The sequence below is a fragment of the Suricata suricatta genome, chromosome 11 (assembly GCF_006229205.1).
Source record: "Suricata suricatta isolate VVHF042 chromosome 11, meerkat_22Aug2017_6uvM2_HiC, whole genome shotgun sequence".
NCBI classification, from domain to species: domain Eukaryota; kingdom Metazoa; phylum Chordata; class Mammalia; order Carnivora; family Herpestidae; genus Suricata; species Suricata suricatta.
Genome location: NC_043710.1, coordinates 8,989,013 through 9,014,878, shown reverse-complemented (window position 1 = coordinate 9,014,878; position 25,866 = coordinate 8,989,013). Strand labels below are relative to the sequence as shown.

The following is a 25,866-nucleotide window of genomic DNA, read 5'->3' as shown; positions in this document are numbered from 1 at the left end:
TGCAGTTGGGCCGCCTCTGCTCATCCCTGTATACTTCCAATACCAGATCATCATGACCATGATCACACGCAGAGACTGGGTGGTGAGTCAAAGCATACGGCTGGCCAGGGGCGTGGGGAGATGGGAGCAGGTGGCTCCAGGGGCCTGCCCTGCCCCTCATGGCAGGGGGAGGGGCTGCCTTGCCGCTCTCAGGAAGGTGCTGGGAGGCTGCCGGGAGCCAGAAAGGCCACAGTGCTCCAGCCCTACACATTCCCTACACACACACACACACACACACACACACACACACACACACGGAGGAGGGGTGTGGGGGGGTGGGGCACGGTCTTTGCAGAGCTCCCTCAGAAAGTTCCCAAAGGCAACACGATGAGAGCCAAATCTGGCCCTCCGCTCCACCGCTGCAGCCCGGAGACCCCGTGAGCCACGGCTCACCGCGCTTCGCATGGGAAGTAGAGAGCAGCAGGGTGCTGGCTCAGATGACAGGTGCATTCGTGTGCTAGAAAGGAGCACAGACAGGTGGCAGTTCTGTCCTACAAAGAGAGGAAATTCTCGCAGGTTTGGGAGCTAGAAGTCTGAGGTGAGGTGTTAGTGATGTAGGTCCTTCTGGGGGCTGTTAGGGAGGACCTGGTCCTGGCCAGTCTCCTCGGCTTTCAGACAGCCGGGTCCCCTGTGTGTGCCCCTCATCATCCTCCCTGTATGCACCCGTGTCTGTGTCCGGTAACATCAGGCTTTGCAGTATCTCCAGTCTGTGTCCAGAGAGGGTGGGGAGCAGGGGGGAGGGGACCCGGAGAGGGGCCGTCCGGCATAGCCCATGTCCCCCCCCCTGCCCGGTCCTTGGCTTTGTGTAGACGTGCAGGCATGATTCTAGGTAAAAAGTTAATACAATGATCTGATCTGGGTGGAGGCATCACCACAGGCAGAGCCTTTGAACCCAGTTTCATAAATGAAAATATTGAGACTCTGACAGTTTGGGACTCACCGGGGGTGATGCCAAAGGGCGGACGGGTCTGGAACTAGAACTCAGGCCTGCCCACGCCACACCCTGTGCTCTCCGCCTCACGTCGGCCACCAGTCTCACGCAGATGATCCCTCCTCTTTCTGAAGCATCGGAAGGGTTCCCAACTACCTTGTCTTATACTCTCTCGTTGAAATTGTGGGACAGGGACCTTGCCTGTTGATTCTGCCCCCGTCCAGGACTGGGACTCAGGAGCCGTCGGGATGGCCTGGGAGGCAGTAGATTCTGGAAGTCTCTGCCAGTCCTGTGTCGGTAGAACCTATACCACCCACTTCTGGGACATGATATTTTTCCAGAAGTGAGTATTTCGTCAGTACTTAATGTGTTCCAGGAACAGTTCGGCATGGCCACCTACTGTCATTTTACCCTGGGTTATTAGTTAAATGACTCAGGCCGGCGGGACAGAGTTTCTGGGTCAGTTAAGCCGTGGGAATCTGAACCCACATCTCCCGCCTGTGGTGACTGCTGTTTCCACTGGGCTCCCCAGGCCCTGGGAGGGGTCACACGCTGCAAAGGAACTTGAGCCCTGCCCTGTGGGGCTTCACGGTGCTGCTGGCTGTATTTTTTTTTAAGTTTATTTATTTATTTTGAGAGAGGGGCAGAGAGAGAGAAGCCCAAGCAGGTTCTGTGCTGTCAGCACAGAGCCCAGCTTGGGGCCTGAACTCACCAACCATGAGCTCATGACCCGAGCTGAAATCAAGAGTTGGACGCTTAATCGGTTGAACCGCCCAAGTGCCCCAGCTGCTGGGGGTATTTTATATATATTTTTTCTTTTCCCCAGAAGTTGCTGGGGGTATTTTAATCAGCTTTCATGGCAGATGATTGTTGCCTGAATTTTTTCTTTTTTTTACTGTGTTAATTCCCCAAGGGACAAAGTACTTGATAGGGACAGCAGGAAAGAAAGTGAGGCTATGTCCCTGAATGGGATCAAATGGCAGAACCAGGGGAATATGATAGGGCCCCTCAGGCCTTTCAGGGCCCTGCCCTTGCCCCTGCCTGGGAGTTAGGTTCAAGCTGGGCGGGAGGGACCGGCCTCTGGCCTCGGTCAAGGTGGATGAGATCCAGGGTCCCTGCCTGGGGTCCATGACTGCCCGGGGGAGGGGGGGTGACCTGCGATGTAGTTTTCCGATTTCTGGGATCCGATTTACGGGATCGACGAGCTTAGGAGACAAGTGCAGCCATACCTGGACACATTATTGATGGTCACAGCTCAGGGGAGGCAGTGCTACCGGCATCTGGTGGGCGTCTCGCCAGGGACGCGGCCAAGCGTCCTGTCACCCATGGGACAGCCCCCGAAGTGGAGAGTTAGCCAGCCCCAGACGGTGTCGCTGTGTGGCAGACGAAAAACCCTGGCCTGGAAAAGAGGGGTTGAGCCACTGAGAGCTTCAAGGAGGGAGGTGTTTACTCTCTGGCAGTGTGGCCGGTGGCCGTATCCTGGAGAGGCTTCTTGGAGCTCCCTTCCTGGAGGTTCTCTGTGTCTGACACCACGAGCCACCCACTCCTGAAATTCTCCCTGTCGGCGTCCACGTCCTGCTGCTGCTGCTTCACACCCTGTCCCTGACACCAGGGGTCCTGTGCTCACAAGTCCCTCTGCACAAAAAGAAATAAGCATCCGCCCCTTTCATATACATGTCCATTCTTTCTTTTTTTTTAATTTTTTAATGTTTATTTATTTCTGAGAGACAGAGACAGAGTGCAAGTCAGGGAGGGGCAGAGAGAGAGGGAGATGCAGAATCCAAAGCAGGCTCCAGGCTCTGAGCTGTCAGCACAGAGCGCAACGCGGGGCTCAGACCCATGACCCATGAGATCATGACCTGAGCTGAAGTCGGATGCTTAACCGACTGAGCCGCCAGCGCCCTGATATGTATGTACTTTCTACTGTACAACGTACACAGCAAAAGAGATGGAAAAGAACACGATGGAAAAGGTGGAGCAGAACTTGTAATGCTCACTTCTCCCCCCGCCTTCGAGACCCCTGGCTGGATCCCAAGGTCATGGCCTCCTGGCCTCCCAGTGGCTGCCCTCTGCTTTTCCTGCTCAGCCGATGGCACCACTGCAGGGACCAGCTGGGATTCCTCACGACCAAACGGTCCTCAGATGCACCTGCTACCTCCTAAATCATTCTGGAATCTGTATCTCCTTCTTGGGACTGGGGACCTTGCTTTGAGTCCCCATCATTTCCTGTCTCAGCTACTGAAATAACCTAATCCTTCCGTCTCCAGTTGGCAGGGATCTATTTTAAGATTCAAATGAGACTGTGTTCTTCTGATGTTTAAGAAGTTTTCCGCTGCCCGAGAGGTAGAAGTCAGTGTCCCAAGGCAGACGGGAACTAGCCACGTCTCCCACCCCCACGGCAAGCACTTGGACTGTAGGACACGGGATGTAGGATCTGCATGTAAACCCAGCCCCTGCCCCCCGCCCAGCTCCCCCCCAGCACACGACACTATCTCATTTGCCTGGGCTTTTTTTGGGGGGCGGGGGGTATCATTGTCCTGCAAATGTCTCCTACAGTTCTTTGCTTGGCTGACCTCTGGCTGTCCTAGCCCAGCTCAGGCACCCGCCTTTCCTAAATCCAAGCATTGTGTCAGGACCCCACCTTGTTCTCCCCTTGCTTCTGTTACCTTCCCAGGGCTCATGAAGGACCTCCTTTTGCTCCTAGAATCCAACTCAGCCTCTGATAATAGAGGAGGCATTCAAGGGAGAGCTTAACTGGACTGGGTGGCTCAGTTGCTTGCACATCTGACTTTGGCTCAGGTCATGACTTTGCAGTTTGTGAGTTCGAGCCCTGCGTTGGGCTCTGTGCTGACAGCTCAGAGCCTGGAGCCTGCTTCGGATTCTGTGTCTCCTTCTCTCTCTCTGCCCCTCCCCCGCTTGCACTCTGCCTCTCAAAAATAAACATTTTAAAAAAACCAGTGACAACAATCGTCAGACTTAGTTGGCCAAGCAGATGGGGGAGAAGGAGCCCACAGATGGGTGCAGCCTGGACGCCGACACTGGCCGGGCCGGGTGCATGGAGGTCGTGAGAATGAGTTGGCCAGGTTGGTGGGCAGGCATGTGCAGGGCACATACGCCCTACCGAGCAGCGAGTATTTATCCTTTACCTAGTGGGGGAGGAGGCCAGTGGTGGCTTTGAGCATGGCAGCGTCATGACCCAAGTTGCGTGTTAGGAAGCTCTCCATGGTGCCAAAGCGCAGGGACTGGACTGGAGTCATTCAGAGCTTATACTTGCAGACAAGACTTACTGTTGTCATATGTGGTCAACCCACGTACAACCTCAGTGGGAGGTTCTCTCTGTGTCCTGCCGATGAGGACACGGAGGCAGAGTGGAGTAGTCACCCACAGCTACACAGAGCCAATAATGGAGATGGGACTAACAGAGGCAGCCTCACCTAGAGCCCGTGCCGAGTCTCTGGAGAGGAAGAGTGATGGGGGCAAACAAGCAGTGCAAAGGCCCTGGGGTGGGAATAAGCTGTGTCAGGGTGGCTGGAGAGAGAAGGCTCCTTGATCCCGCCGAACTCAGCTCAGGTCAGGGCTGAGAAGGTGGCTCTGGCTGCCATGGTGCACAAGGAGAAGCAGGAGACCAATGGAAGGCACGCAGGCCTGTGCTGGGTCGCAGCAAGGTGATGGAGAGAGGGACCCGGTCCACAGAACGCCTGCCCTCAGGGCTGCCGTGGAGGGTGGGGCGGCAGGGGCGGCCGAGGGAGGCACTTGCCCAGTGAGAGAAGACCTGCAAGCTTAGGATCCTGTGGTCACCCTGGTGAGGAGCAGGCAGGGAGAGGGGGCAGGAGGAGAATCTGGTGTGTGGGGAGGCCTAGCAGTGTCAGTGGTTGCTGGGAGGGCCCTTATGTGGAGGCCGGACCATGTCGCTGGCCTCTGCCCTCTGAGGAAGGAGATCCCGGGTACTAACGGGGAGCACATGGCTGAAGGGCAGCTGTGGGGAGTCACCTTCAGAAATCTCGCGACCAGAAAGGGGCTGCTCCTTGCTGGCATCTCCTGGTCCCCACCTGTTTCTTTCCCTGAACCAAAGCACCCAGCCCTCTCCTGCTGCTCAGACATTCACATCCCCCCGGGAGCAAAGACGGCCACCAGCCCCGTGCGAGCGAGCATCACATCCTCCTTGGGCCTCAGGCCCCACGTGCTTGAGACCACCTTTGCCTAGCACGGCGCGTGAGGGGCGGAGCACACACACGTGGTCAGGATATGGTGTCCGAAGGGGGACGGTCCCACGTCTAATCTGGTTCTCTGTGCAGGACCTGGCCTGGGCCATGAGCTACTACGCCCGCTTCTTCATCACCTACATCCCTTTCTACGGCATCGTGGGGGCTGTCCTCTTCCTCAACTTCATCAGGTACCTGAGCTTGGCCTTGACATGGGGGCCCCGTGCGGAAGGGCTTCGAGCTCCCCACTTCCTGTGCTGGGCCCTGCGGCCTGGGGCCTCGGCAAGGGCAGGGGCTCACCCCCCACCCCCGCCCTTGCACTTACCCAGGGCCGTCTGGGGCCAGGGGAGAAGATCTACTCCCAAGGTGGCCGGGCCCCAAGGACAGCACACCTCGATGGCCCTGCGCTGAGCCGGACTCTCTTCCAGGTTCCTGGAGAGCCACTGGTTTGTGTGGGTCACGCAGATGAACCACATCGTCATGGAGATCGAGTGCGAGCCGTACCGCGACTGGTTCAGCAGCCAGGTGAGGACAGCCAGAGCCGCTCCCCGGGGCCCCACGGCCTCCAGAACTTGGCCGCCCCGCGTACCCAGGGCCGTGCCGGGCCTACCTGGGGCTGCCTGTGGCCTCCCCCCAGCAGGGCTGAGGTCTCTAGGCAAGGCCATGCGACGGGGAGGGGTGGGCCTTGTGGGAAGGAGGCAAAGCCCTCATTCTCCCTTCTGCTCCTGGCCTCTCGCCCCCCCTCTCCCCTCCGCAGCTGGCCGCCACCTGCAACGTGAAACAATCCTTGTTCAATGACTGGTTCAGCGGGCACCTCAACTTCCAGATCGAGCACCAGTGAGCGCAGGCAGGCGGGCAGGGGGGGTGGGGGTGGGGGCCGGCGGGGAGGGAGGAGGCCTCCAGCCCCATCTGGGCTTGGGCAGCACATGGGGGTGCCCTCTCTCCCAGCCCTGGCCAGGCTCCCTCCCGAACACTGAGCTCTGCAGCTGATGGCAGGGAAGGGGCTCACTCTGCACCAGTGACAGGTGACAGCCACCCCTCATGGGTGGCCCAAGCTTCGTAATTCCGGAGCGCTTGCACCAACGGCCTCCCTCGATCCCGTAAGCCTACGGGGCAGGGGGATCGATGCCCTTGCTGATGGGGATGGAGGCCCAGCTCGCCCCCACCACCCGTGTGCTGGTTCCTCAGGGGGCACGCCGGAAGAGCCCTCACCCCGGCCCTGCTCTCCGCAGCCTCTTCCCCACCATGCCCCGGCACAACTTCCACAAGGTGGCCCCGCTGGTGAAGTCCCTGTGTGCCAAGCACGGCATCAAGTACCAGGAGAAGCCGCTGCTGAGGGCCCTGCTGGACATCATCAGGTAACCAGCGGCGGAGACCAAGATGCCCCCAGCCGGGCACTGACAAGGAGGGGCGTGCCCTGCCGGAGCAAGTGTCCCCATCGGGACACCTCCCTTACTAGGAATTGCCTGGCTTCTCTGCGAGCTGGCTGAGGACCTTCCCTTTGTCCTTCCTGGAGACAAGAGGGGGGCAGGGGTCACCACCCCTTTGGGCCCTGACTGTCCCCTCCTCCTCTCAGGTCCCTGAAGAAGTCCGGAGAGCTGTGGCTGGACGCCTACCTCCACAAATGAAGCTGCAGCCTTTGGGGCACCCATGGGGATGGGGGAGCAGGTGGGGAGTGCTGGCCACAGGGTGGGGGGTGGGCTTTTGTTCCGAGGGGTGTCTGCGAGGCCAGGGTATACGCTGGCTCACAGACCCCATAGTTGATTTTCCGCTTTCCCTTTGTCTCCCTCATGGGGGGGCCTTCTGTCGGGCGGCCCCTCACCCTCTCTCCCAGCCCCCAGCCCCAGGAACAGAGAGAGGTGGTCTGTCCTGGCCCCCCAGCTTCTGCCTCTAAAATTCTGCAGGACCAGAGGTCCACAGATGCGGCCTGGGATGCCCCCGCCTTGCTGCCTGGCCCCTAGGCCTCACACCCCCTTTTCTCCCTCAGATGCTCTTGGCGTCCATGGGCGGGGGTCCTAGTGGGGCGCAATGGTCTCCCTGGCCGCCGGCGTGTGCCAGTGTCAGGGAACATGTGTGCTCGTGCCCGTCTCCTGCCCCGCCCACGCCGGGACCACTGGTGCGGGGGGGGGGGGGTGCCCCTTGCTGGTGCCACTTCTCTTCCGAAGTCCAAGGTCCTGGCCTGGCTCCCGGCCCCCTTTGCCTGAGCAGTGCAGCCAGCTCAGACCTCGGGCCCCCGGAAGTGTCTTCGCCCCACTGGTGCCCTCTAACCCAGGGCATGTGCTGTTCCACCTCATGTCTTCCCAGCTGCACAGCCCATGACCTTGGGTCCAAGGGGGCGGTCCTGAAGGTGGGCTGTCATGTCAGGTCAGGTCCGAGGATCAGCCCTGCGCCCGCTCACCTCATCGGGCTGGGAGACCCCAGATCCTAGAGCGATCAGTTCCTTCTTCAAAGTGCTCCGTTACCTGCCAGGCGGTGCCAGCCAGTCTCTAGCCGCTTAGCCAAGTGGCCTGGGGCCCTTCCAGCTGCAGGAAGGTACCAGAGCCTCACGCAGCCCCTCCCAGAGTTGGGGCTGCCAGCGTGGATGTGCTCACACTGTCTTCCACCCTCCCGTCTTCGGGTTTTTTAACCTTTTGTTATAGGGTACGTTCTGCCCGGAGGGTGGCAGCAGGGCTGGGCCTTGTGACCACCTTTCACCCCCTGCCCCTCACTGCCTCCCCGGCCCCGCAGTGGGCTGAGCCGGGCTCCCTCACTGAGGCCACAATGGCCCTGAGTGTGGGCGCTGCCGGGGCCGCTGCTGTCGAGAGCACCGTGGGGGTCACAGAGGGAGCTCGTCTCAAAGGAGGTGACCCTGAACAGCTGGGGGACAGAGGGAGGTCGCGTGAGGGCCGAGTGAAAACTGCAACAAGGCGATTGGGGCCGGAGGCCAGGTGGCTGAGGGGTTGGGAAGTGAGAGGGAGGGAGGGCTTCAGGCTGCCGCGTTCGGAAATCTAACCCACTAACCAATATTTAGCGTTAGGGGGAGGGGAGCAGAAGCAACCTCACGGTGGGGGGTCTCGGGGGGAAGGCTGCAGTCCCCCAGCTCTGGCCAGCCGGAGGGACCAGCTCTAGAGTGACAGCCCTTCAGATTGCCACGGCAGCATGGGCCCCTGAGGCTCTCTCACTGAGAACGCAGGCCCAAGGACCTGTCTCTCCCCAGAGACAGAATGAACCCATAGGGAACGGATCTTAATTTTTACCAGGTTGCTTCCCCGCCCCCTACACTTTTTGGAAATAAAAGTAATTTTATTCTCACTTTCTTGATCAGTGGATGACTATGCTCGTGCATGCTACTGCTGGGCAGGGTGTCGAGGAGGCCAACGGAGCTTTGTAATCGGGGTCGGGCACTGGGGAGGGGGCTTGGGCTGATAGAGGCAGGCTTTTCCCTGTCCCCTCCCCAATAGCAGTCACCCTCCCTCCGCCCCCGCTGCTGCCTCTGTTCTGGAGAGAACTTCTCTCCCCTTCCCTCAAGTGCATTCACATAAACCCAACTCCAAACATGGCCACTGGAGCCACAGGAGGCTTTCTGGAAGGTCTCAAGGACAGCAAGGCGGAGCTGGCATAGGCCACCTTCCTGACATTCTCCTTCCCATCTCCGCCCCCAGTTTATCCTCAGACCAGCTGCCTGCCCACAACCTCACCAGTCCACTGGCTTCCCAGATTCTCTTCTCCCCATGTCCCGGGCGGTGCACGGAGCACCGGGGGCAAAGCAAATCTCAGAAGGGGCTGTGGAAAGTCCTGGAGATCTACGCTTCCATCTTGTGGCCCGTGCAGTGGCTCACGGGGTCCCCACGACCTGGGGAGACACCCATGTCATCTCAGCCCAGGGCCACCAGCTCAAGGTAATGGCAGAGAATGAGCCCTCGGTCTGACCAACCCCCATGCGATGGCAGAGACAGTCTTCAGTCTGTCCAACCTGGGAAAAGTACAAAGGGAAGGGCCAGGGCCTTTTCCACGCTGCTCTGCTCCCCACTTCCAGGCTGGCTCCGTTGGCAGGGCAAGCCAGGTGTGCCAGGAAAGGGTCAAGAGATTCAGCACAGCCAGCACCTTGGGGCTCCCCATCTGGCCTTGCATCTCCTGCCAGCAGGGCTGGGGGGCCTCCGGAGTAGACCCTCGTCCCCTCTTGCTTTCCCTGTGACTTGAGCACAGCCAGCAGTGACCGCCAGTTGTCCCAGATGGCGTGTGTGTGATTCCTCTGCAGTAGGACCCAGGATTGCAGCAGCAGGCCTGAGCCAGGAGGCAGAGACCCACTGAGTGGCCTTGGGGGAGTCCTTCGCCTCTGCTCTCCGGGCCACATTTGCATATTGAAGACACTGGGCTACAGTGATCATGACACCTGTGAGCCCTTGCCCTGGCCCTTCTGGGAAACCCAGTAGAGGCTCTTGAGGCTGAAAGACCTTGAGGAGCACACTTTCCATTCATTCCTCTCACCTGGGCCTGCGTTCCACCTTCCTACCTAGGCCGGGTGCGGCCCCCTGTCTCCCAGGTGGCCCTGCCACCCCGCCGGTGGGAGTCCAGGGCTCGTCACCTGTGACAGCTGGGCTCCAGGGAAGGGGAGAGTGGGGGTGGGGGGTGGCTGCTGGGCTAGGTGGACACTGTGGCTACGAGGGCACCCGCTAAATCTGGGCTCGGGCCAGTCTTCGCTGTGACTCTCCCGCCACACCGTCCTGGCCCGGAAGTATCGCCCTCCGGACAAGGAGCTGAGGACGCCATTCCTGCTCTCTGCCTAATGCTTCTCCCGTTCTAGCACCTGGCGGAGGCTCTTGCCCAAGAGAATCCCCACCCCCTGCCTAAGTCGTGATGCCCTCACATTCGAGGCCCTGAGTGATAATAAGACTGGAAGCTTCCATTCACATTTGAGGCTGGGACGGGAAGGGAAGGGACTGGCTCGAGGCCACTTGGTGGCAAGAGCAGGGTCCCTGCTCCTCACCTAGCACTCTGTCTGGGCATCTCCTTTGCTCCCTTGAGGGAGGGGTTATCTCCCAGAACAAGGCACCCCCCACACACCACCACGCCAAATGCCAGACAGCTGCCGGAAGGCCCAGCAGCTGTCGGGCGGGGGGTTGGGGGGTGGGGGCGTGGACAGAGACAGTGGGGCAGAGTCCTTCCGGACGGCCCTGGGGAGCCATGGGCCGTTGCTCATGAGACACGGTGCTTCAGACCGAGCTGGACTCAGCGGTCCCAGCTGCGCCATCCGGGAGAGGTGTGGCCCTCTGGACAGGACACAACTTCCCAAAGAGCCTCTGCTCTAACACCTGACATACGGAAGCGATCAGCTGCGGACGCCAGGAGAGCCCACAACCACTTGTGAAGAAACTGAGGCCCCTGGGTGGCTCAGTCAGTTAAGTATCCGACTTTGGCTCAGGTCATGATCTCGCGGTCCGTGAGTTCGAGCCCCACATCGGGCTCTGTGCTGACAGCTCAGAGCCTGGAGCCTGCTTCGGATTCTGTGTCTGCCTCGCTCTCGGTGCCTCCCCGTCTCAAAAATATTAATTTTTTTTAAATAAGAAACTGAGGCCCAGAGGGGGTCTGGAGCTCCAGACCTCTCTTGGCCACATTTGACATTTCTAACCAGATTGGCCCAAGCATACGCACAAGCAGCCACCAACATGCTAGCATTTAAAGAACACGACTCTGGTCCTCTGCCATTATAAATATGTTTCTTTTTATTTTGAAGGTGTTTAGTTCTTTCTTCCAAATTCAAGGGCAAGTATCCAGGAGAATTAGTGCCAGGTCCCGAGAGCTTGGAAAGGACCAAGCAGAAGAGGGACCCAGGTGCTTTCAGGATGTGTCAGGGGAAGGGGTGTGTGGGAAAGACCAGTGAAAGATTGTGACCTGTCCCCGTCACAAGGAGCCCCTTCATAACTGGGACCAGCCCCTCCCAACTTTCTAGGCAGGCTGGTTCTTGTGAGTCTCCTTTCCCCCCATCTGCCCGGGCTGCACATGGCAGACTCAGTAAATGGTGATTGACTGGAGGAACAAATCAGCAAGTCATGACTGCCCTCAGTCATTTTGCTTTCCCTCTTCCCCCAAGACTGTTCACAGCTGGTAAAGCAGGATACAGGATTCCTTGGGGGCTCCGCTAAGGCCCTTCCTTCCTTCCTTTTACAAACCTGGCCCACGCTCTCTAGCTTTTTGTTCCAAGGACTCCATAAAAGACCCAATAAGGGGGAGCTCAGCTCAGGAAAGGGGGAGAGAGGTGATGACCTGTCCCCAGAGGCTCTAGCAAGGGGGACAGAGTGGGACAAAGATAAAGATGACCCGTCAGTGAAGGATTTCAGGCAATAAGGAGAGATCTGGTGTAGCCAGGCGGCTTCTCTAGGGGTCATAGTCCCTACACAACCACCCACTTGCAGGGGGAGAGGGCACTCCCGGTGACCCCCACAGGGGGCAGCAGGGGGCCTGGCTTGCCCCACACTGGTGCAGATACTCTGGATGCCCCTAGGTGGCGTTGTAGGCTCAGCCTTCCCCACTGTGGGGATGTGTGGGCCCCCAAGTACAAGGTAACATTTCTGGTAAGTGCCTGCGCCCCAGAGCCACTTCGCGGAAATGCAGTGATTGTACAGGAGATGGAGGGAATGCCATCCCGGCGCCCACATGGCACGACTCAGACGGCCAAGGGCTTATCCCAAGTCAGAGCAGATAAAGCCCCAGGTGTAAGGCTTTGTGCATAATTTTTTTTTTTTTAATTTCAGAGCCCTGTTGTCAAGCTCTATGCAAAGAGCCTTCCACACAGCATCCCTTTTACCTTCCATCACCCTAGGGGGGGTCATACTACTGCTCAGAGCGGTTGAATAATTTCCACAAGGTCACACAGCTTAGAGTCTCGACACAGGTGGGACTAGTCCTCTGGTTTACCGGACTCCAGAGAGGAGGGGGTGGGAGCTGCATGGAGCGGATGAGGGTGGGCCCAGGTGGTCCAGGGAAAGGACTGAACAAGACCTCCAGCATCTGTGCCCCTTCCACCTCCAGAAGGGAACCCAGTCCGGGGCAGTGGGAGCCCTGACAAAGTGGGGGGCAATCCTACGGCTGGTGGGGAGAACGCCCCATTCCCATCCAGAAAGGCCCTCAGAGAAAGCTTAGCTCAGCATTTCATTTTCTTTAAGCTGCTTCCATCATGCAAGCACCAGTCCCAGGCAGGCTCAGGAGAAACTCAGTGTCCCCTCCTGTGGGCCACCGTGTGCAGTCAAGGTGCACCCCCACCAGCGTGATGCCAGGTGCAAATGTTATGACTGGCAGGTGGCCCCAGAAAGCCCCTCCTCGTGTAAGGGGACATACTGGCTTCCCCTTCCTGTGCTGGATCGGAGGGGGACGCCTGCAGACGTGGCCCGGAGCCCTGAGCCCTGGTCTGCCGGGACCAGCCCCTGTCCCACCTTGCAGAGGAGCAAAGTGAGGTCTGCCCAACATGCCGGCCGAAGGTTGCTGGTTAGTGGGCGAAGGACAGGAAGGGAGGAACCCTCACAGAGACCCGAGCCTGGGGCAGCTGCCAGCTTCCTGACCCAGGGCCACCATTCTCTCCCACTACCCCGCGCCCCCTCCCCTCCCCCCAGCACCCTAATGGCCCAAGGGCCTGAACTCCTCTCAGGAAGTCCAGCTTCAAGATTCGTGGATTCAGTACACCACTCCACCATTTTTCTGGGTTTATTTTTATATAAAAATAACTGTTTTCCCTAAATTTTTGCTCTAGGAAAACATGCCATGCTGTGTGGCTTTCTGTACCATCCCCTAGCCCTGGTCCTGTTTGGCCAAGAGCCATGGCCTCAGGGCTGCCAAGCAGACAGGTGTGTGGGGGGCAGGTGAGGTGAGGACAGCAGCTCCAGAAGGGCGGGCAGGTCCCCCTAGGTGGGGGCAGGGGGGCGCAGAGGGGTCAAGCTGCCTGGGCCAGCTTGTTGGTTGCTGAGGCCCTGGGTACCGCCATCACTGGTGGAGGTAGGCTTCCAGCCAGATGTCTCCAGACTTCTTCAGGGACCTAGAAGGCAGAGGCAGGGTGGGTGTCTTCACTGCAAGGTACTGACCCCTCCCCCCAAGACAGTCCTCCTCCTGTCGCTTTCCCCTGGGCCAGGCAGCTGGGGTGGGGGAGCAGAAGGGGAGACCGGGGGAGGGGGCTACACTCTCATTAACTGGAGTAGAACCTAGACCTCAGTGTGGGGAGAAGGGGACACCAAGGCCAAGTCGGGGCAGCAGTCAGCCGGTGTCCCTCTTTCACAGAGGAGCTCTCTCTTTTGTCCCCTGTGGGGCCCTGCGACCCTGGAGCCTGTGTGTAAAGCACAGAGACCACCCACCAGGAACCCGAGACAGGCAGAGGAGCCAAAAATATCAACCACTCGCCAGGAAACCCTGAGCCAGGGGTTCTAATGGGGCCCTGCTGAGTGGCAGGGGCTTGGACGATGACAACGGGGCTGGGAAGGGTCTCAAAGGAGAGGCAGCAAGAGTTCAAGCGACACCAGCATAGAAGGAAGGGCCTCCAAGCCTGGGGAACGGCAGGTGCCAAAGCACGGAGGTGGAAGATCTGTGTCTGGAGGAATGTGACCTCTGCTGCCCACTGCCAAGTCCACCGCCAGGGCTGAGCCCCGTTGTCCCGGTCAGGGCATGCAGGTCCTGCGTGTCCCTCCTCCACTCACACCAGTGCATGCCTGCCTGCCCCACGGCCTTTGCACTGCTGTTCCCATGGCCCCTTCTTCCCCTAGATGTCTCCACTGCCAGCCCTCTGCCCTCCACCCTGTCTCTGCTCACATGTCACCTTCTCAACATCACCCACCCTGCCACCCGACTGGAACTAGCAAGTCCCCTCGCCTGCTCCTACTTTAGGTTTTATGGTTCCATTTTGCCACAGTTTCTGTAATTTACTTAGTTCAACTGTTTTCCAGTTCTCCTACTAGGCAGGGATCTGGGCCTGTTTTGCCCACTGATGTCTCTAGGGCCCTCGGGACGGGGCCTGGGCCCCCTGCAGGTGCTCCCTAAACCCTGGCAGTGTGAAAGAGCACTGGGAAGGGAGGGCAGGCACAGGCTGAGGACATGAGCCAGACCTAGAATGCCAGCTCTTGGGCTGAGAGAGCCAGGTGTCCAGGAAGGGGCCCCCTGGAGCTACCCTGAACGGGGTGGGGGAGGGGGGTCCTTACCCAACGATGTCCACCAGGGCGGTGACAAAGGGCTTCACCTCATAGTTGAGGCCGTGCTTGGCGCACAGCGCCTTGACCAGTGGGGCCACCCTACGGTAGTTGTGCCTTGGCATCGTGGGGAAGAGGCTGGTGGGGAGAGGGTGCGCTGGTACCTGAGGTGAGGGGGTGCCGGCCCCCACCCACCCATCACCATCCAGGCCCTGTTCCCTGCCTCTCCCTGGCCTCCAGAGAGCCCAGGGATTCTGTCCTGGCTTCCCTGGGGAAGGCTAGACACAGGGGCCCCCCATCAAGCCCCTGGGCTCAGGAATCTTTCCCACCCCCGCCAGGGCCCAGGCTCACTGGTGCTCGATCTGGAAATTGAGGTGCCCGCTGAACCAGTCGATGAAGAGCGAAGGCTCCACATTGCAGGTGGCTGCCAGCTGGTGGAAGTGGGCGGGGCACAGGTGAGAGAGGCCCCCACCCCCCACCGGATGCCTGCCAGGCCTGCCCCTGATGCCTACCTGAGAGCTGGCCCAGTCCCGGTGTTTCTCATGGCCGATCTCCTTAGGGATGTGGTTCATCTGTGTGATCCACACAAACCAGTGGCTCTCCAGGACCCTGCGAGGAGAGCTCAGGCACTGCCCATGTCCAGCTCACCCCTTGGACCGGACCTGGGCCTTGGCTTCCTCGTCTGCACCATGGGATCACGTAACCCCTCTCCCGCTGGTGTTTAAAGAGGCTGAGCAAAGTAGGGTCCCCTGCCAGGCAGAGCCCGGAGCAGCCCCTCTGGCAAGGGCGGACATCCACGGGGCCGCTGATAAGCCGAGCCGCTTCCCGCAGACCCACTGTCTCTGGGATCCTGCCTCCTGTGTTCCCCAGCAACCCAGGGAGGCACACTGCTGTCCCCATACTGCAGATAGGGAAATGGAGACTCTGACGACAGAGGGCTGTGGTCAGGGACCCCTGCTGCCCGCCTGTGACTTCCCCGCCTCCCTGTGGTCCCGAATCTGGCCATACCTGACAGCAACGAAGAGGAGCAGCACCCCAGGAAGGCCGTAGAAGGGGACGTAGCACAGAAAGAAGCGGGAGTAGAAGCTGGCGGCCCAGAGCAAGTCCTGCAGAGGGTGCAGAGGCCCCCGTGGCAGCCGGGAAGGGGGGCAGAGGTCATCTACCCCTTCTGCGTGAGGGGCCTTGGAGCCCGGGACAGGTCCCTCTCTGGGCCTCCGTTTTCTCAGCTACAGAAATGGACGGGGTCCTTGCCCTGCGGGCCTTGCAAGGCTCACCCCCGCCATGGAGGAGGGTGCAATGTGGGGGGGGGGGCCCTCCATGGGAGACAAGTGCCTGGCAGAGTCGGTCCGGGGGATGCCCACCCCCAGAGAGGGCAGCGCATGCCTCATGCACATTCACACAAGTGCACATGCATCACAGCACCACACACACAAGCACACGCACCTGCGAACACCTGTCTGCACTTTCGGACGGGGCTGCCCCTGGGGCTCCACCTCCCACCACCACGGCCGCGTTCCCTGGGGGCCTGTGCAGAGCCCCCCCACTCACAGTCCACTGCATGCACACCAGCATGTACGCCAGATTCTCCACTTCAAAGTTCACCAGGGTGAGCAGCGGTGGGCCAACTGTGAGGGGACATAAGAGGGCTCAGGGGCAGGGCAGGTGTGCCAGGCAGGCCAGGCAGAGGGGGTCAGCGAGGTGGGAGGCGCTGTCATCCCCAGAATGCCTGTGGGGCCCGGTGCCCGTCCCATCCAGCCGGGTGACCCTGCATCACCCACGTGGCCTCGGCCACCATCTTCCCTCGGCATCCGAGCCCCCCGCTTCCGTGTTCCTCCTAGGGGAGGCCAGCCTCCCACATTCCCTTAAATCTTCATCCTGGCCATCCCAACAACTCCCCAGCCCACCTTGGTGCACGTGCAGGAAGAAATCCTGAAAACCCCGGGCAGGGCCGGGGAGAGTCAGCCCAGGCTGCAGGCCGGGCCACCAGGCAGGGGAGAGGTGCGCTGGCACCATGAGGGAGTTTTAACAGATGCACCCCTGCCCCGGGAAGGGGTGGAAGCTGTCCAGTGTCAGCAGGCAGGGGCAGAGAGCTCCGGGCCCCCGGCTGTGCCCCCACCTCCAGGAGGACCGAGGGACACTCACTCAGGAAGAAGTACAGGTGCTGGTGATTGTAGGGCAAGTATCTGCGCTTCTTCTTGCCGTACTGCGGAGGAGACAGCGGGGGCCGAGGTCAGGGGGCCGGCTGGGGTCAGGGGGCCTGGGTCAGGGGGCCGGCTGGGGTCAGGGGTCTTGCTGGCATCACGGGGTTGGCCAGGGTCAGTAGGCTGGCTGGGGTCAGGGCAACCCTGGGTTCTAGCCGTTGGGCCTTCATCCCCAGCAGACTGGGAGGTGGGATGCCCTTGGGGTAAGGACTCAGCCTGGAGTGGCGGGGGGGGGTTGTTCAGGGACTCGGCGTGGGTCACGGTGACTCAGACCCCCTGAGCCACAGGCCCAGCTGAGCCAGTCCACATCCTTCCCACACACCTCGACGGACGACTCCCCCAGGAGGAAGACGGGCGCTACGGTCACATCTGGGTCTTTGTGGAAGATGTTGGGCTTGGCGTGGTGCTGGAAATGGCGGAAGTTCCACCAGTGGGCAGAGAAGCCCTGAAGGAGACAAGAGGGGCTCTCAGGGCAGGGGCCGGGCCCACCACTCGGTGCCTGCACAGGCGAGCAGACCCGGCGGAGGACCCCCAGCTCAGCCCCCTGGCTGCCCACCCCCCACCCCCACCCTCACCTTCAGCTGCCCCATCACAAACTGCTGGGCCACGTGGTTCCACTGGGACTTCCTGAAGACGGAGGTATGGCCCAGGTCATGCTGCAGACACCAGCACTGAGCCTGGGAACAGGAGCAGGGGCAGGAGCCGGTGGGAGGGAGCCTCAGGGAGCCCTCCCAGCTTACAGGACACACCGCTGCCGCTGTCGCTACATTTTAAGACCCTGTGGGGCCAACTTCCTCTTTTAACAGATGGGGACAACTGAGTCTCAGGAGGTCTAGGGGCTTGTAAGTCTGTCGTGGAGACTTCTGGCCCCGCCCTGAGCTTCCTCAACTCATTTAAAATGCAGCTGGATCCATAGATACAGGCCTTATGGGCCCTCTGGCCCATGGTGCATTCACTCAGCGGGTATCTACTGGGAAGTTGGGGCGGTGGCAGAACAGTGCTGGAGTCACCTGGGAGGTGGCCAGGACAAGGGCGGCGAGGGTGCTGGGCACCCAGCCCGGGCCGAAGAGGTAGATGGTGAGCCAGGCGAGCACCTCCATGGCCAGGATGTGGCCCAGCAAGAGAGCGAAGAAGGCGGGCTTGGCCTCAAACAGCTTCATGTCCTCAGCGGCCTGGCGCAGGGCTCGGAAGTCCTCCAGCAGCTGCACCTGCCCGACGGACCGGCTGGTCAGCGATGGAAGCCAGGCCCCTAGGGACGTCCTTAGGGGCCCCCAAAGCAACCCTAGCTGCAGCCACTCCCAGTGCCAGGCCCAAGGGGTGCGGCCTGGGGGACCGAGTGGGGAGGGCACCAGCCTGGGGTTTGGTGGCGGAGGCTTGCCCCGCTAGAGGTGGGGGGCGCACAAGAAGCAGAGAAAGGCAGAGCTGGGAAAACCCTTGGAGCCCAGTGCTTTAAACCCCTCGGTGTCGGGTGGAGAAGCTGGGCCCAGAGCAGGAAGGGGCTCGCCTTCAGCAAGAAGGGACATGGAGCATGGCAAACGCCACAGGTCCTGGGCTCCTGCCAGCCTCCTACAGCTCTTCTCTCGGAAGGGAAGGCAGCAAACCCCGCCCAGGACGTGGGTCCCCCTGGGGCAATGTGGATGAGTTGCTGTTGGTGATGGTCCCCACCCCTCTGGCCCCCTGACTGGGGGCTTAGCCTCCACCAGGGCCCCACTCACATTCTGGGGTCCATCCTGGCTGGGCTCCTCCGGGGCCAGCTCTCCAATCAGCAGGGGCTGCAGGAACTTGCGCACGAAATTGAGGTCCTGGTGGAAGGCGTGGAAGGCATCCTGAGGGAGAGCAGACAGTCAGGTGGATGAGAAGACAGTTGGCTGCAGTAGCACCCAGAGGGGCGGACAGAGAAGACAGATGGAGAAGCATCTGGTTGTTCAGGGGTCATATAGAGAGGGCCAAACGGGTCAGCTTTGCCCATTAGCCCCTCCGGGCCCTCCCTGGGCCCTGGGTGCTTCCCTGGGTCCTCCCTTGCCCCGGGTCCCACCTGCTCCCCCCAGCACACGGGACCCTTCTCCAAAAATCAGTCCAGGGCCACACAGACCGGGTCCTCAGGTTTGCAAGGAAGATACACAGTTAAACTCATTTGATTTTGAAAGCAGAAGTGGAAAAGATGGGTTTTATAAAAAAAAATTACATAAATATAGAACATTCCTGTGATTCTTTGTAACGTTTAGAGGTGGGGATGGGGTGCAAGGCAGCAGGGGTTGGAAGTCGAGAAAGGCAAAGAAAGTGCTGGTATCAGAGACCACCAGTCAGGAAGCCACCCAGGCCAGTGCTCAAGTGTGAGTGAACTTGGATTGCCCAGCCGAGCTCCCTCGGGCTCTCTAATCTGGTCCTGGTGTCCCTGGCTTAGTTCTGTTCCCAGCTCTTCAATGGGTCTTTATCCCTGGACTCTCTCTGAAGGGATGAGCCACCCAGCTGCCCGAAACCTAGAAACACCACCAGGGTGGGTGTCCCCAGGGCCTTGGGAAGACGACTGCAGGTGACCAAAGGAAGGGTGACAATGGGGGGCCTCCCCATTGTTCGCTTGCTACCGAGCCTACCTGCTTCTGGTGGGTGTTGAACCACACAGCTGGGCCCCTATAGGGACTAGGGGACTTCCCCACCCCCACTCCCACCTGCAGGATCCACCTGAGCGGTCCTCTTTCCTGTTGTCTGCTCTCTTGCTGGCCCAGGGCAGCCCAGAGAGCTGGGGGCTTGGAGGGTGCGCCCCTGGAATAACCTAGGCTCTTACCCACCCTGAGCACCTAAGAGGGAAGGGGGCTATGTAGTGCAGATCTCCCCCGTCTCCGAGATGACCTTGATGGAGAGGCGGGATACTTGGGAGAGAGGAGGTGTGGGGGAGGCTGGTCCCCCAGGAAGCTGCGGGCGGGGTGAGGGGTACCCTGGGCTCCTGGAGGGCTTGGAGGGAAGGCCCTCTGGGGCTGGCTGGGCTGACCCCATTCACTGTGACCTTGAGCGAGTCCTCCCTCCCACCTGGGACTAGGCAAAAGAGGGCAAGACTCAGGTCTTTCTGGCGCTGGACTTCAGAGCAGTAACTTTTTTTTGGCCTCTTAATTCACCCTTTTAACCATTTTTAAGCCTACAGTTTAGTGGCATTGAGTGTGCTCACATTGTGGGGTATCCATTACCACTGTCCACTTCCAGAACTTTCTCATCTCCCTGAACTAGAACTCTATCTCCATGAAACACTACCCAACCCCCCACCCCAGCCCCTGGCAACCACCATCCAGCTGCCTCTGTGACCTGGGCGACTGGAGGGGCCTCTGATAAGAGGACTCAAACAGATCTGTCCTTCTGTGACTAGCGTGTCACTTAGCATAACGCCTTCAAGCTTCACCCCTGTTGTAGCAGGTGTCAGAATTTCCTTCCTTTTTGAGGCTGATGAGCAGGCACTGGGGAGTTTCCGCTGAAACTCCCAGGTGGCACGTGGGGCCCACACGTTCATACTATGGCCAAGGCCGCAGGATTTCTTCCCTCCTCTCCCGGCCCTTCTTCTCTCCCAGCCTCTGTGTCTTCTGGGATCACCCTGGTGCCCAGCAGACCCCCCCGCCCAGATCGTCCAGGGCCAACCTCCTGGATGCTTCTCCCTGGGTCCTGATTCACCTAGGCCAGGCCTGGAAAAGTGCTGAGGGGAAGGGCCACCGGAGGGCCAGGTCTATCCCCTGGTGGCAAGGGAGAGGTGTGAGCCCTGGAAGGGCTGGAGAGAAAACCCCAAAGCTCACAGACAAGGCTCCGGCCTCCCAGGCTGGGTGGGCACCGCTAAGCTTGTCCTTATGTTCTCAGCACCAACAAGATGGGTCGCTGGCCTCAGACCCAAAGCTGATGCACGAGCAAACAGCTTTTGCTGGAACACCTGCTGGGGCCATGGGACCAGATCCTGTCTGGGCCACTGCTTCAGGACCCAGGGCCTGGGCAGAAGACTCAGAGAGGTTAAGCCACTTACAAAGGTCACACAGCTCCGTTGGATGGAGAGTGGATCAGAACCTAGTTGGACTATAAAACTGTGCTTGTGGCCGCTCCTGGGGGAGAGAGGAGGCAGTGGGTCTCCCATGCTGCAGGAGGTGGGGGCTGGATGAAACCCATCACCATCCCACCCAGCCAGGGACCTGGCTGCTCAGAGATGGGGACAGGAGGGTGGTCCTGGCATTTCCTGGGCTGCGTGGACCGAGTTTGGGGGGGCACTGCAGGAGGCCCCACCCTCTCTCACCCCTGCTACACCTGGAAATACCCTTCCTACGATCCTCCCCTGACTAACAGGTGGAAGGTGATGCTCGGGGTCTGTCATGGGGTCTTGGAACAGAGCTAGGTGAACCCGCTGGTGGCAATGACAGGCTGCGTTCACAGGGGTGTCCTCAGGCCTGACAGAGCAGGGGTTGGACAGCAGGCGTGAGTAAGCAGCCAAGAGCCAACCCTCCACCGCCGACAAGGCAGGGGTACGATTTCGCTGGCACAGAGGTTCAACGTGGCAAGGGCATCGCCCGGATCAGAGCTTGTCAGGACAGAGCTGGGACTGGAACCTGAGCAGGTCCGCGAGTTCCATGCCCTGCCGGCCTCACCTCGGTCCCTGGAAAGCTCAGAGTGGCTCCTGCCCTGCCCCACACCCAACAGGATCCCTGAGCAGCGGCAAGTCAAAGGGCAGGAGTGGGGGGCTCAGCGCCAGCCTGCTGAGCACAGAACCTGAGCGGCCTGCTGCTCACGAGCAGAGCTATGGAGGCACAGACAAGATGGCACTCTCCCCCGTCTGCATTTTCACGTTAGTAAATCAGAAACCACCAAGGCCCCATCTCCTGAAGCTGCGGGCAGTCAGTGCAGGTAAAAATGCACTTAGAAGGGCCTGGTGTCCAGCTCTGGCTGACACCTACCCAGACTTAGTGGCCTCGGAGGGGGGGCCTGCAGGCATGAGGGAGGAGAGTGGAGTGCACCCTGCCGGTCAGGCCCTGGCCAGCCTGAGGCTGGGGAACAGACAGAGTGGGGACAGGGTGGGGGGAGGAGATTTCTGGTCACCCCCCAAAGAATTGGGAATGTTCCAGCTCAGGAAGGGAATGGAGTAGGGCTGCGGGTGAGGGTGGGGGGGGTTAGGCGATCTGGGCCTGTCCTTGCTGCCTCCTTAGGGCTTTGCGGAGGAGGCAGCAGTGGGTTGTGAAGATGGGGGCTGGGGGGTAAGCATCAGAGGACACCCCAGGAATCCCACTGCCCCACCCTCTCCCAGGTCTCCCAGGAGTGCCCAGCACGCATGCTCTTTACCACCCCCTCCTGGCATCATTCCTCATGGGAGCCAGTGGAGAAGCACTATCAGTGTCCCCATTTTGTAGATGAGGACAGTAAGGCACAGAGGCCAAAGGATACACACAGCTCCAAATGTGACGCATCCAACTCGCCCCCACTTGGGCCGGCACAGCTCAAGGACGGACCCTCCCAGAGAGCTGCTCCTGGTGTGGCTGATGACAGGCCAGCACATACAGTATGGCTCCTTCCACGCAGTACCCCAGGCTTGATGAGTCAGTGACCCCCAAGGGGCCAGGCCCTCCGACACTTTCTCCACTACCACTCTCCAGCTCCCTCCCCGAGCCCTGGCTCCTCCTACAGAAGAGCACTTGGGTGCCCTGGGGGAGGAAAAGCAGAGTTCCGGCCCAGCACTCCCCCAGGGGGGAGTCAGAAAGGGGCCTGAGCCGGTAGGGACATTACAGAAACCACCTACAGAGCCCTGAGAGGTCACACTTCACAGGGAGTGGCCATGAGGCAGCAGGACTTCCAAGGCAGCCAGCAAAGTGGGTGGAAGCCCAGCGTGGGCTCTGGAGCCTGGTCGTCTGGGTTCATGGGCAGCCCCTCTCTGCGGCCTGGGATACATGCCACTTCCCCCCAGCTCCTACCCAGACACGAGCCTCACCCTCCCAGCCCAAGGACCCGAGGCCCTCCCCTTTGAGGGCCCCAAGAAGGTCCCTTCACATCACCCATATTAGCCTGTCTCATCTGCAAAATGGGCTAACACACACCCAGTCTAAATGCCACTCGAAGCGACCTCGTAATAGCGCCCTCTGGCGGACCTGTGCTCACAGCCCCTCTTGCCTTCGGCCCTGGCCAAGCCTGCGTTTTGAAGCCCAGGTGGATAGCTACCTCTTCCGGGTGACCTCACCTGGGAGAAGGCAGGTCCCCACATCTCTTCCCTTAGCCTTCTCGAGGGCTCTGTCTTCCCTACAGATCCTTTTAAATGTACATCAGATCGTCCTGGCTTCCCTGCTCTGCCCTCCAAAAAGATCCCCTTAGGGTAAACCAAAGAAAGTCCTGCTTCCAAAGACACAGGAGGCCAGCAGGAGCCAGCTCGTTACCTCGGGGCCTCGCTGCCGGCCCCTCTCCCCAGCCACCCCATGTCCTCGCTGTTCCTTGAGTAGTGTCCCACGTCTGAGCCTTTGCTCTAACTTCCTCCTCGTGATGTTTTGTTTGCAGGTGTATCTTCAAAGGTTAGAGCAGGGTTTGGGGGCTCGGACACGCTCGCCAAATATCTGCTGATGGGTGGACTGATCCAATAATTGAAGAATGAGTGGATGAAAAAAGCAGTGTGGTTAAGAGGATGGGCTATGGATTCAAGTCTCAGACCCACCACTTAATTTCAAGTCAGTTTCCTTTTTTGAGCCTCAGTTTTCCCTCTTTACAGATGGGAAAACCAGTAATCGTACCTGCCTCGCAGGGGTATCCTGGGGATTAAAAGGGAGTATCCGTAAGTGCCGACCTTGGAGCCTGGCACAGGGCGGGTACTCAGTACCCAGCCCCGCTATACTCCTGGCCAGCGGCAGCCGCGCCTCGCCCCTCGTTGGCTGTCTCCACTAGTCTCAGCCGCCTATGACTCTTAGAGAAACCTGGCTCAGGGCCCAGAGCACTCTCCCCAGGGTACCCAGCTTTGTATCCCAGGATGGCCACAGGCTGACTTCATGGCACAGGAACTCTGGGAATTTCCTGGCAGGAAGGCTTCTGTTGCCTGGACATGAGAACAGCTGATGGGCGGCTGGGGCTACTGAGAGGTGACCTCAGAAACGCAGCCCCGGCATGACAGCTGCTCACCCCTACCTCCGCTCCACGGCCTGGAATGGGCACCTGGGGGCTGGGCTTGACCACACACAGCATCGGGCTGATCTGTAATCTGTCATCTGTTTGTAGGACACACTCACGCTTACTGGCCAGCAACAGAGCTCAGCCAGGTAGGACTACACGGGTGGGCCTGGGGCACGACGGTGAAAAGGCACAGTCCTGCTCGTAGCTGGCTCCCCGTCTGGCCCAGCTCTCCCCACTTTACAGATGATGAAATCGAGGTTCAGAGGAGTAACACCTGGTTCAAGGTCACTCAGAGTCTCCAGTGGCAGAGCCAGGACCCAGCCCCCAGGGAGCAGGCAGATGGCTTCTTTTTGGAAATGGGAAACGGATCTTATTGGTGATGAATCAATGAGAAAACTGCCAGATGGAGGTCTCAGGGTTGAGAGATAACTGGCTGGGGGGGTTGCATGTGGGAGGCCTCCCCCAACACCCTGCACCCCTCCCTGGGCACCCCAAACACCCTACACTCCCACAGAAATGCACGCACATCCAACCGTGCACACGGATGCGTGTGGCGCTCGCAAACATCCGGGCCTGTGCGTGGCCACCCACTTGTTGTCCCATATTCATCTTCAACTCCATGGCCAGCGCTCAGCTCGCAGACAAGTCTTTATGTCAGTTTCTAGGCTTTCAGGAGGCTTCTGCCTCGAAGCCCTCGACTTTTAGGATGGAAGTGGGGAAAAGACACCTTTTCCCTTAGAGTCTTTGGAGATTGTCCAGCCTGGCAGTCCTGGTAAACAGGACCTCCTGGGACAGGTCACACTCTCTTCTGCTGCTCAAAGTTCTGCCACTTAGGGATTCATCTCCTGGAATCTTGAAGATTCCTGGTACCCGGGGGTGGCCAATCTAGAATTTTCGACGGTCAACGCCGAGCATCGTGGCCTCTCCAGACGAGGGACTGCTGGGCGACGGGGAGGGGTTGGTGAGGAGGCTCCCCGAACAGGCTGGGCTCTGGCCAGATGGTCCCACTGGACCGGGCCACATCCCTCCTTGGCAAGACATGTCTAGACATGGGCTGGGAAGGGAAAGCCGGGGCTCCCAAGGGTCAGTCTATTTCTGGGGTGACTATGTTCCCGAGGAGGCCCACCCAGCCTGGTTGGCAAAGTTCTCCCACGTGCAGCTGCCAGCCCTGGAGAGGTGAGTCACTGCCCCTCAAAGCAGTTTACAGCGGCTCCTGGGAAAGCCACAGACCTCTGGGCCCTGCCCAAGCTCTACTGCCCAGCCCAAGCTCTGCTGCCCAGCCCCCAGCCTCTGGTGGCACATCCTTGCCAGCCCCCAGGGAACCCCACCCTACCCCTGGCACTCAGCACAAGGAACCTGGTCTGGGGGACCCAGAACTGAGAGGAGGAGCTCAGAGCAGCAGGGAGGACTCACACTTAGGGCCGGCTGGCTGGCCGTGACACACCCACCTCTGAGAGCCCCTCACTCCGTACAGACCCGCTCCAGCCCAGCCCCAGGCCACGGCCCGGTGTGCAGGTCCTCCACGCAGGAACGTGGCTTCCTCAGCCCACATCAGGCCCTGGCTTGTCCGTCCCAATTCTGGGTCCCAGACCAGGAGATCAAGGGTCAGCCGAGAGTAGAAAGGACCTCAGATCGCGCAAGTAGAGCGGATCAAGGAGGCCACGACCAGGCCCCAGCGAGCGCCAGGCTCCACCCGGCCGGCGGTGGGCTTCCTTACCGTGGCGTCCTCAGCGCCGTGGTGGCCAATGAGGCGACTGCCCCCCGGGTGCCGTTGTGCCCAGCGGCTGATGTCGTAGACGCGACGCTCGATGACCAGCCACTTGTCGCCCGGGAGGTTGTGCGGGCGGATCTGCTCCCAGCGGAAGGTGGGCAGCGGCGCCCCCGGCCGCGCTGGCCCCCCGACGTCGCCCATGGCCGCGTGGAAAAGCCCTCGGGTCCCCCCCGCCGGTACCTTTCCGAGGTGCGACAGAGACTCCGAGGGGAGCGAGTCGCGTCCCCGGGGGCGTCCTCCGCCGCCACCCGCTCCTCCGCGGCCCCGCCCTGCCGCTGCGGCCGCCGTACGAGCGTGCGCCTACCCGGCTCCCGGCGCAGGGAACTTTTCCCTCCCTTATAACCGCGCTGACAGCGCTCGCCTCGCCTCCTCCCCTCGCTCGGCCCCGCCGGCCCGCCCCGCGCCCGCTCCAATCCCCGCGCAGCGCCTCGGCCTCCATTGGCTGCGCCGCTCTCCGGGCCGCCGAGGGCGGCGTCTA

General features: G+C 60.3%; 2 protein-coding genes across 2 annotated transcripts in view; one reads left to right on the top strand and one right to left on the bottom strand.

The window, feature by feature from the left end:
• Positions 1–8,463, top strand: part of FADS2 (fatty acid desaturase 2) — a 33,363-nt gene extending 24,900 nt beyond the window's left edge. Inside the window, exons 7-12 of the mRNA XM_029956201.1 lie at positions 6–82; positions 5,266–5,363; positions 5,601–5,697; positions 5,930–6,009; positions 6,405–6,530; positions 6,749–8,463. Coding sequence (XP_029812061.1) covers positions 6–82; positions 5,266–5,363; positions 5,601–5,697; positions 5,930–6,009; positions 6,405–6,530; positions 6,749–6,800 — 530 coding nt within the window. The 3' untranslated portion in view covers positions 6,801–8,463. The remainder of the gene's footprint in view (positions 1–5; positions 83–5,265; positions 5,364–5,600; positions 5,698–5,929; positions 6,010–6,404; positions 6,531–6,748) is intronic.
• A 4,370-nt stretch (positions 8,464–12,833) lies between these two features.
• FADS3 (fatty acid desaturase 3) lies at positions 12,834–25,704 on the bottom strand. Its single transcript, XM_029914865.1, has 12 exons — positions 25,335–25,704; positions 18,232–18,342; positions 17,527–17,724; positions 17,092–17,193; positions 16,839–16,961; positions 16,458–16,518; positions 15,864–15,940; positions 15,324–15,421; positions 14,828–14,924; positions 14,667–14,746; positions 14,328–14,453; positions 12,834–13,177 (listed from the first exon to the last, which is right to left on the bottom strand). The coding sequence occupies exons 1-12, from the start codon at positions 25,527–25,529 to the stop codon at positions 13,126–13,128; spliced, it is 1,320 nt and encodes a 439-aa protein (XP_029770725.1). The 5' UTR covers positions 25,530–25,704; the 3' UTR covers positions 12,834–13,125.
• Between the last annotated feature and the right edge of the window lie 162 nt (positions 25,705–25,866).

Excerpts from the sequence above, each read along its gene's own strand:
- FADS3 (XM_029914865.1), bottom strand. The coding sequence starts at position 25,529 with ATGGGCGACGTCGGGGGGCCAGCGCGGCCGGGGGCGCCGCTGCCCACC. Across the intron at positions 17,725-18,231 it reads GCCAGGATGGACCCCAGAAT|GTGCAGCTGCTGGAGGACTT; the intron begins GTGAGTGGGGCC and ends TCCGTCGGGCAG. Across the intron at positions 16,519-16,838 it reads TGGGGGAGTCGTCCGTCGAG|TACGGCAAGAAGAAGCGCAG; the intron begins GTGTGTGGGAAG and ends TCTCCTCCGCAG.